The following is a 10,640-nucleotide window of genomic DNA, read 5'->3' as shown; positions in this document are numbered from 1 at the left end:
CCCTTGTTTGAATCCTGAACTCAAATCCTAGATTTCTCCAAGTTTAACAGCTCATCAGCTTTTTTTCCTAGGAAATTTCAGCTTAACTTGTTATTTTTCAGCACGGCAGGCAAATCCACAAAGAAGAAGAATCCAAATTTGTCAAGAATAAAGGTACCTGGAGCTGAGTGTTGCTCTAAGCCCTGTCCAGGTTGGTCCTGGACACTTCCAGGGATTCAGTGAAGTGGTACTGATGCTATTTAGACTGAAAGGAAGAACAGCACTGTGGCTCTTTAATAAATGCTTTCCTAACCTGCAGAAGGAGACAGCAGCACTTCCTTTTCAGGTTTCTCTTTCACCACCACCACCAAGGAGGAAAATAACAATTGTAATAATTATTGCAAACCAGGCTCCTGCTTACCCAGAGCCTGAGCTTTTATCCGAGGCAGCTTTGCACACAGGAAAGGTGCAGCTGAGCCAGGGAGCATTTCATCTAAAGCACTCATTAACTTGGACAAGCAGGGTCGAGGGTGTTGTGGTTGTTTTGTTTTGATTTTTAATCATCCAGGCATCTCCCAGGCTGCCGTACAGGCACCGGTGTTGCACCGGATCAGCTCCTGGGTGACAAGGGCTGCCAAGCAGCTGCAAGGACAATAAAACACAATATTACTACTACTGCTACCACCTTTCATCTTTGGAGTATTGTATTCGAGCTTCCAAGGCCTCCGAAGGGCTGAAGTCTCAGCAGCAGCCACCCAAGCTGATGTTCACTCACCTCCACTTAGCTCTTCCTGTCAGAGGCATTTCCTGCAAGCTACTGGTGAGTGACAATTTCATTTTTTTGGTTTAAATTTAATTGCAAACCAGCCCAACGTGGAAGCACACGAAGGGTTCGCTCCTCCATCTATATCCCCGAGTTTCCTGGCAGCGGTGAATCAGCCTCTTTATTTATGTCTGCGTTTGAGGACGCGATGCCGCTGCAACTAATAATTTATCCATTTTCCTCATTATCTCCGTGAAATATCTGCTGTCCAAAACACAGCTAATAGAACTGAGCTCGCTGCGAGTTGTGCTGCTCAGTGGAGTTCAGCCACCAGGAGCAAGTTTTTACTGATCCCTAAGTCCAAGCTGGAAACCTTAAGCCAAACCTTAAGCCAAACCTTAAGCTTAACCTGCGGTCCCGGAGCAGCTGCTGGGCCGGCAGCAGCCCAGCTGTCTAAACTTTATTGGCAGCAAATGTCATGCTTGCACACAGGAGCTGCCTGCCTGGCAGAGCCAAAGGCACATCTTGGGCTATCACATCCCATCACGTTCCCCTCCAGACGAGATGTGAAAACCGGAATGGGAAACGTCAACAGAGTCCGGAGCGGGGCACGGCCGCTGACAAGCACAGCACGCCGTGACAGAGATGGGCTTGGAGTTGCAATTAGTGGCACTGTCATTTTCGGGCCCTCCTGCCAATTAATTAAGCCTGTCAAATGGAAAAATAGCGGCATTCACATGATAATTTATATCGGGAGAGACTGGCCCGGCTTTGCTGCTGCTGCTGCTGCCGCCGCCAACAAAATCGCCTCCGAGCGCTTCAGGGAAAAAAAAAAATAATAAAAAAAAATTATATATAAAGAAGTGGAAAGGGGAGGGGGGGGGATAGAAAGAAAGAAAGTTAAACTGTCCTTGTTATAATTGTTAACTCTGATCGCTCAAGTAGAAGACGGGCTGATTAAAACTCCAAACGAGCCCCCAGCTCGCTTAAATCTCCGAGTCCGGAATGATAGAATCAGAGGAGTTTATTCATACCATTAAGCCCCAGAGAACTTAATTGAAAGAAGAGCATAGCCTGGACCTTGACAAGCGGGAGGTCACAGTAATTGCTGCCGGACATATTTAACATTAAGATAATCAGGCCATTAATTACCCTTTGGATCATTAAATCAGCCAGTTGCAAAATGAAATTTCTGCCTCTATTACTCACTTGAGAGACCACAGGGGTGGCTTTTAATTTATCAGTGAGCTTGAGATACAAAGGACCAGGCTTGGGGAGGAAGGAAAAGGGGGAGAAAGGAGGGGGTTTGCTTCAGCAGAGGCAGGAATATCAATCCGCCATGCTTGGTGATCGTGGCAAATTAACTAGGTAAGATAACCTCAGCTTCTAAAGGCAGAAGCTGGGGGTATGTAAATAGATGAGGGCAGACAGGGAGATCAGAGCCTGCACACCACTTAGCAGGATAATAAAGGAAATCATCCTTGATTATCAGTGCTAATTTGGACACTGCCGGTAGCTTGTTATGCGTGTTCTGAGTAGCATTTAATTAATTCAATTGCTTGTTAATGAGGGAAGTGACATGTGGGGAGCAGATGCCACCCAACTGCAGATGGGTTCTGGTCAGCCCTTCACAATAAAATCTTTTTTTTTTCCCTTCTTCTTTCTTTCTTTTTTTTTTTTTAATTTATTTTTAAACCCCAGCCCTGGAACGGGAAAGGTGTCAGGCGTGGAGGAGCACTGAAAAGGCACAAAACACTGACCTCATCAGGCCAAGATCTGCCACGGAGCCAGAGCTGATAATCAGGGCTAGAGAGGTACCTGTGCTCCCCCAGGCCCCATCCATTCCCTGGGCCAGGAATCAGGAGCAGCAGCACCACAAACTGCTGCCCAAAAGGAGCAGGGGCTGAGGGAGGGGGGGAACACAGCAGCCCTAAAAGAGCCAGGATGCAGAGAGGTCTGAAGTGCTCCGTTTCCCTGGGCTCACCCTTCATCTGTGATGAAGGATTCATTATTTTGACCAAGAAAAGGATGAATATTTGCACGGAAGGCATGGGTTTTTATTTTCCATTTTGGTATTTTTCATCCAAGTCACTCCCAGTGACCAGCAGCACAAGCCAGGCTTTGGTGCAGGACTGCAAAACTCAGCTCAGTGCAGTGCAGCTGCAAAATGTTGTCCCTGACACCATTAAAGTGAGTTCATTATGAGGAAGGCTCAAAGTGGATCTTCCTTGGGAAGGTGAGAGTCGATTCCCAGCTCAGCCAGTGTTGGATTTTCCTGTAGCCCTTGGTACCAGAATAAACAGAGAGTGCTGGGCAAACGGAGCTGAGCACAACTGCTGCTCCAAGCCCCACTTACAGAGCTTAAAACTCTGCAATCCACTCACCTCTCAACTCAAAACTACAGTTTTAATGGAGTTGGACATCCCACCTGCTGGTGAATATTCTCAAGGAGATGGTGGAGCCCTGTCTGTGTGCAGCCAGTCCAGATATTTGGCATTGTCTGAAGAGCAGAACAGCATCCCAGCGTGGCTGGGATGGTGCCTGGACATGAGCCTGCCTTCCCTCAGCTTGCCTGGCAAGTTCCAGCTGGTGGAGGTGGCACATCCATCCCAACACTCCCAGAGAGATGGAGCTCAGGGAAGGAGGGTGAGGGAGCAGATAAATAACCATCTTCTGGAGAGGGCAGAGGGATGGGGGCAGCTTGTCTCCTTTGGAAAAGGGGAAGTCAATAGTGGGAAATGAGGCTGCAAACCAGAAGCCACGAAGGACAAAGCAAAACAAGTGAGCTGTGTCCAGAAAAAGCTCAATATTTGGTAGGGGATGGACACAGCAGTGCAATGGGCAAAGAATTCCCAAGCTGGCTTCCCCACACCTCCAACATTCCTCCACAGAGCTGCTGAGCCCCACAGGGCTCCTCCAGTGCTGCAGCACTCCAAAGCAGCGCTGTGAGAGCGTGCTCAAACAGTATCAATAGCAATTAGAGGGAAAATCCTGATCCCATCCCCAGCCCCAGTTAATTGTTGCAACATTGATTTACTCTAATTTGACTTCTCACTCCAAATTAAACCCGCATTACCCAAGGAGGGACTGCAGGCAAGCTCCCCCTGCTCGCCCCCTCCCCTCAGAGACAATAAATTTCATATTGAATACACTTGGAAAAAAAAAAACCTGGCAGTTGTTGCAGGATCCATACCCAAAGATCTTTTTCCTGTTTTTTGCTCTTTCTCTTTTTTTTTTTTTCTTCCTGGGAGTAATTAAAAGATGCTTTTCTTGACTAATGATGCCCCTGTTTAGGAATGGGAAGTCGATACTCCTTCAGCAGCAGTCAGCTTCAATTTGTCACAGGCCTCCCCAAGTTGGAGCAGTGTTCTGGGGGCTGCTGGTAATTGCTGGAACCAATTACTGACCTAATCAGGGACCCACGGACACCACAGCTCGGGCCAGCTGCTCCCTGCTCCCTTTCACACTCCAGTGTTTGGGTTTTCCATCATTTCCCCAACTTTCCGTGCTCAGTGGAGCTTGTGTTTATTCCTCCTTCCTCCCAAAATCCCAGGAATACCCTCAGCCTTGCCTCAGCCACTTCCTTGGGGATCCCAGCACACCTGTGCCCCCAAAACCTTCCAGTTCAGTGCCAGAGACCATCCTGGATGCTGCTTTTCACTGACAGGGGCACTGAACAACCTGGAGGTCTGCGTGAAGGATTCCAGCATGGTTTGGTTGGAATGGGCCCTAAATCCCATCTCATCCCACCCCTGCCATGGGACACCTCCCTCTAGACCAGGCTGCTTGCCTCTCCAGATGGATGTGAGCTGGAAAATATCAATATTAGAGGATACAACTGGGCAATATCCCTGATCAGCGCAGGAGGGATAATGCCTTTTGCTGAAGGCTTTGATTTTACACACCCTCCAATCTCAGAACCTTTCTGGCCTTCAAAGGAAGTGTCCAGGTTGATCTTTCCCCATGATTTGCTTGGATGAAGAATTTGAATGGGCTAGAAAAGGACAGCAGCATTTCACATGGTTTAATCACAGAATGTCCTGAGCTGGAAGGGATCTACAGGGATCATTGATCCAACCCCTGGCCCTGCACAGACACCCCAACAACCCCACCCTGAGCATCCCTGGGAGCACTGTTCAAATGTTCCTTGGGCTCTGGCAGCCTTGGGGCTGTGCCCATTCCCTGGGGAGCCTGGGCAGTGCCCCAGGGGGCAAAGAACTTCCTAAAACCCAACCCAAACATCCCCTGACACAGCTCCAGCCACTCCCTGGGTGCTGTTCCTGTCACAGGGAGCAGAGGTTGGAGCGGTCCCTCATGAGGGAAGTGCAGGCCATCATAAGCTCTTGAATTTGGTATCTTATTTTTGAATACCATGACCTAGAGCAGCCATTTGGCAATTCCTTCTGTCAAAACCCATCTCCAGGAATCCCTCCACCCTTTGCTCCACTCCACAGAAGCACACAGGATGCCACGGCAAGCATACAGTGATCAGTGCCAGCCTCTCCGAGGCTGAAGGGACTGCTTTGAAAGCCACATCAAGAATTTCAGGTTCCTTTTAGTCCAGCCTGTGAACATTCCTTGAGCCTCCCAAATCAGATTCCCAGAATGGTTTGGGTTGGAAGGGACTTTCAGGACCATCCAGTTCCACCTCTGCCATTCCAGGGACACCTTCCACTATCCCAGGCTGCTCCAACCTGGCCTTGGGCACTTCCAGGGATCCAGGGGCAGCCCCAGCTGCTCTGGGCAGTGCCAGGGCCTGCCCACCCTCCCAGGGAACAATTCCTAAATCCCAATATCCCATCCATCCCTGCCCTGTGGCAGTGGGAGCCATTCCCTGTGTCCTGTCCCTCCATCCCTTGTCCCAAGTCCCTCTCCAGCTCTCCTGGAGTGGCCTCTTCTCCCTTCAGTCCCTCCACAACAACAAAAGGTTTGTTTTGCCCTCCTTTCAGGGCCATTTCAGCTGCTTCCAACAGAATTCCTCATGCAAAACTCCAAGCAGCAGTGGGAACATGGGGAGCAGAGCCTCTACCTGAAGAACCTGAATTTATTTTATCACCACAGCTCGGATAGAAGGATTGTGATGCTGGCAGAGAGCAAAGGGAAGCACAAAAGCAGCAGGCACACGCTTGGAAAAAGCAGAACTCTCTGGTATTTATGTAAAAAATTGCATTTCAGTCCCTGCTGCAAACAGCAGAGGAATGGGAGCAGCAAAGCAAGACTGCAATTGCTTTTTGGGAAAATTTCCACATCATCCTAATTCTGCTTTTTCTAGCACCTCTTCTATCACAGAAGCATGAACCTGGACACAGAGCTAGAAAATCCTATCTATAGAATGAATCTTTTTGTCCAAAAATGTTGCAGTGCAGGAGAGAAAGTGCAGTGACATCAGTGGCAATCAGAATCAGCTGAATATAACCATGAAGATGCACAGAAACAAAGTGGGAGAATTAAAATAAGCCCTGTGTGTGAAATACCAAGAGAAAAAAGTTGATTTTCTAGAAGTAAAATTCAATCCTGAGTGAATTATTAATTGAAATGGATGGTGCTCTTTTCATCACAGTCACATGGATTTTAGATTTTTCATGATGACTATTATATGACTACTGAAATAATGTGATTTTTCTTTTTTTTTAATAGAATTCCAATTGAGTGCATTTTCCTTTCAGCTGTTTAGAACCACTCAGCTCAGCAGTAAGGAGCAACATATCTTTGTGAGCTGCAAGAATATAAAATCTCTGTATTGAAGTGATAGCAACGACTGAAAGTTCATTTCAATCTACCTGATGAAATCATTGGGCCTAATAGTACCCAGGCATAGAGCAGCCATGCCATTTCTGCCTAAACAAAACCTCTCTTTGGGGCTCCCTGAGCACTTTTAGATGCACAGCCATTCATCTAAGCAGCCTGATTAATGCAGTGGCTTCATTCTCGAAGATGAACCAAAGGTGGCACCACAAATTCATTTTTCAGGGCTAACGAAATAATGCAAGAAGGAGCAGTTGACTTTTCTACACACAACAGCACAAACCCAGCCCTCTGCTGCAGGAGTTGGCCCAGGCACAGAGATCCTTCCACCTGACCCAAAACAGGAAAAACTATTTTCAAAACATTTGTCTCTGACACTGATCAGATTAATTCAGCATAAAACCCCCCAGTTTTAGGTAGGACAACACCTCACAGGAAGATTTTCACTATGTGGAGATATGAGAGGCAGGTAAAGAGCTGTTCTCAAAGGAGACAACCCCTCAGCAGCTCATGGTTTCACAGAAATCACACACACAAAAAAAGTCAACAAGCCCATGGCTGTCACCATCATATTTTCTGGAAAAATCCCTTCGCCAGGATTTCTTCTCCTGGGAAGCTGAGAAGCATCGGAGAAAAGGGGAAACAATTATTATCTCATTTGCTTCTCCTCTGTTTTGCTGCTTTGGAATGTGGTTGGAGATTGTTTATCCAACATGTGAATTGTTTTTACTTAAACTAATCACAGTCAGGCTGTGTCAGGACTCTGGAAGGAGTCACGAGTTTTTCATTAGTATCTTGTTAAGCCTTCTGTCTGTATCCTTTCCCTATTCTTTAGTACAGTTTAGTATAGCATTCTTTAATAGAATAAATAAAATAATAAATTAGCCTTCTAAGAACATAGAGTCAAATTCATCTTTCCTTCCTGCTACAGGGGACCCTGAAAACACCACACATGGTGAGGAGGACTTTGAACACCCCTGAGCAGAACCAAAGACCTGAGAGCCAGGTACAAATCCCCGGACGCTCTGAAGGGAGATTGTTAATGACAAACTGAGGGGCCAAGAGGCAAGAACTTGGTGGCCCATTGAGACAAAGGAGCGCACGACAGGATAATTTGGATGGAGGAAGAAGCAGGTGGGAGGTTTCCATCTCCCACTGAACAGAAAACTGCAGAGCTGCCGAGCAAACCTTCACAAGAGCAAGAAATCAACGAGGTCGCTCAACTTTTGCCACCTCCCACTTTGACACATGTTCTTCCTGGGCACACAGGGAGGTTATGAAGAACATGAAGTTATAAATAAGGTGAAGTTATAAACAATGTGAGGTTATAAACAATGTGAAGTTATAAACAAGGTGAAGTTATAAACCATGACTTTCCCACAAGGGAGGACTCCAAAGCGGCGGCAGCGGTGGCGCGCGCCGGGCGAGGCGCGGCGAGCACAAACCCACCTGGTGGAGTCTGGGGAAGGCTTCACGTGGCCTTGGCTGTTCTCCTCCCACACACTGTTGGCCAGCTCGTTGCCAATGGCTGACATCACCTTGATGAGCTCGATGGGCCAGTCGTCCAGGTCCAGGGAGCGCACGCGGGACAGGTGCGTGCCGAGGTTGCGGTGGATACCTGAGCATTCGATGCAGATGAGGGCTCCCAGGTTGAGGCTGGCCCAGTCGGGGTCTGTAGGGCAAGGGACACAGCAGTTAGGGCAAGGGAACACCCCACAGAACTTCCCAGCTGGTGGTTGTGCATGAAGGTTTTGGTTCTGGGGATGTCTTGTCCTAAAGAGCAGCTGGGAGGTCTTCCAGGGTCAGTGGAGATGCCAACCCTTCAAGGGGTACAGAAAAATGAAATGTGGTGTGTCAAAGGATGCATCACTCCTCAGCCAGACAAAAAACCCCAATGAATTAGAGGGGAAAGAAGAAACAGAGGCAATACAACCATGGTGATGGGTAAAGGATGATGGAGCAGTGAGGAAAGCCCCTCCCTGGGAACCCAGAGCTGTTCATAGTCAGCTGAAAGGGGAAAAGGAGAAAAAACCAGAGCCCAGAAACAATTATCTCCTGCTAACTCCATCAATAACCACACACACCAGCAGCACCAGTGTGGCTTTTCCATCTGACTCTTCTTCCATCTCCAAAATCAGGGAGACAAACACCAAGGTGGAAATGTCCCACCTGGAACAGCCCTGGTCCCAGGGCATGAGCCAGAAGGATTGCACCCTCCCAAAACAACCCCACACAGGGTGACACTGGCACAAACCTGACACAGGATGGGAAATCCCATTTCCCAACATGGTTCAAAGCTCTTTTGCCACTGTCTTGTGTGATTCAAATCTAGATTTGTATGGATTGCCTTCTCTCCAACAAACATTGACCTTAACAAATGCAACTGAAGACACATGAGAGGAATTTTGGTTGGTTTTTTCTAACCCCCTGCTGTCAGATCTTTTCTTCGTGCCTCACTTTGTGCATCCCGAAGAGCTACCCCAAATGCCATGCAAGAAAATGGGGATAAATTAAGAGGGCAGGCAATTCTTGTTCCTATCTAAACAAAATTTGGAGCTGACAGAAAATGAATTTCCAGTCTTTCCTTCTGTTATGAAAAATTCATCCAAAGACTTGTCTCAACTTTGTGTAACCCACAACTGAAAAGCTATTTCTGGCAGCCAAAATATGTGGACACAAAACATTTCTAGCTCTTTCCCATGTCATGTTTGGACAAAAAATAGGAAAGGAAAGCTCATAATTTTAATTGTGAACTCACACATTTCACTGAAGGCATAGCCTGACATTTTTCTACCAGTCAATTGAAATCTAAAAATACAACCAAGAAGAAAAATCCCCCATCTTATTCCACTTGAGCAGAAAAGTACATCTTTAGTTTAAAAGTTCCTGTCCATACCAAGTCCTATATTATACATAATTTAATATCCACATTATAGATATACAATGTTTCAGATCTCCAAAAAATCAGGTGAGACAAAACTCCTGCCATGCTTTCCAAGCTTTTGGTACAACAACTACAACAAACTCCTTAAATTCCATAATTTTTCAGTTATGAAGCCTCCACTGTTGTTTTGCCAGTGGGGGAACTAGTGGTGTATCTGAAACACACTAAAAACCCCTCAAAATCTCAATTTATTGGTTATAAGTTTGAACACAGCAAGTAATAATTTGAAATTTGCAAACTGTGACTCGGATGAAACCCCTGACCTGCAAAGGCCAGAGTTATCCTCACAAAAATTCAAAGTGCAATGAGCTCTAAGAGGCATGAACTCAGAATGAAGCAGGAGAATGGAATACCAACTCACATTATTCCAATTATTCTGACAGAACTGGAGTTAAGGACCTGACCTCCCTCCCAAACACCTCTCTACCTGAAGTACTTGTAGTGCATCCCATACTGAAAAAATTCTTTAAACATTCCCCTGCTTCAGAGCATCACAGAAGGGTTTGGGTTGGAAGAGCCTCTCAGTTGCCAGCACTGCTAGGACTGAAGGAGTCCCCCAGAACAACCACCAGGAAGTTCCACAAAAATTTTAGCAAGATATTATTTTCAATTTGAACAATCTGACAACACAGAGCTGGGTGGGAAAGTGGCAAACGAGGCAATGCAAAGGCTGAGGTTGTTACAGAAATGGAAATTGTTATCACCAATGCACACCACAAGTGGTTAGAAAGCTGTAACTATTCAAGATTGGGGGTTTTTTTCTTTAAAGATGATCCAAACTCAGCTCGCTTTTCCTTCTGAGGGTGAGAGTAACTGAATTGGGGGATGCTCATGAGCACATGGCAGGTGTGGGCATCAAGGTTTGACAGCAAAAGGAAGAAAAAGCCCACTCAGTGAAGCTGGAGGTGCTTTACTTAGAATTGGTCAAACAAAAAAGGAGCTTTTTAGCACCACTGAATACATCCAGATTACAATCTCCAGCTGTTCATAGCCTCAAAAATGCTCAGCTCATTCCTTCCCTAAAAACTCTTCCCCACTCTGACTCTCACCTCAGTCAGCTTCACCATTTGGAGGTGAACACTCTTTTAGGAGAATAACCCCTCCCCACTGTCTCCTTCATCCCTTTGGATCCTGATGAAAGGCTGAACCTCTCTGAGGTCAGCAGCTGTGAGACAGCCCTGGGCTGAGCAGCAGGCATTGCTGGGAGGA

The 10,640-nt window shown here is 46.7% G+C and overlaps 1 protein-coding gene across 1 annotated transcript in view; it reads right to left on the bottom strand.

Annotated features, from left to right (window-relative positions):
- The window catches only part of AGAP1 (ArfGAP with GTPase domain, ankyrin repeat and PH domain 1), a gene marked incomplete at its 3' end in the record, with an annotated part of 314,049 nt that overhangs the window by 24,251 nt on the left and 279,158 nt on the right, over positions 1 to 10,640 (bottom strand). The window contains exon 18 of the mRNA XM_031063812.1: positions 7,937 to 8,159. Coding sequence (XP_030919672.1) covers positions 7,937 to 8,159 — 223 coding nt within the window. The remainder of the gene's footprint in view (positions 1 to 7,936; positions 8,160 to 10,640) is intronic.

Source organism: Geospiza fortis, unplaced genomic scaffold, assembly GCF_000277835.1.
Source record: "Geospiza fortis unplaced genomic scaffold, GeoFor_1.0 scaffold179, whole genome shotgun sequence".
Lineage (NCBI taxonomy): Eukaryota > Metazoa > Chordata > Aves > Passeriformes > Thraupidae > Geospiza > Geospiza fortis.
The sequence above is the reverse complement of the archived record's forward strand: the minus strand, read 5'-3'. Positions and strand labels throughout refer to the sequence as shown.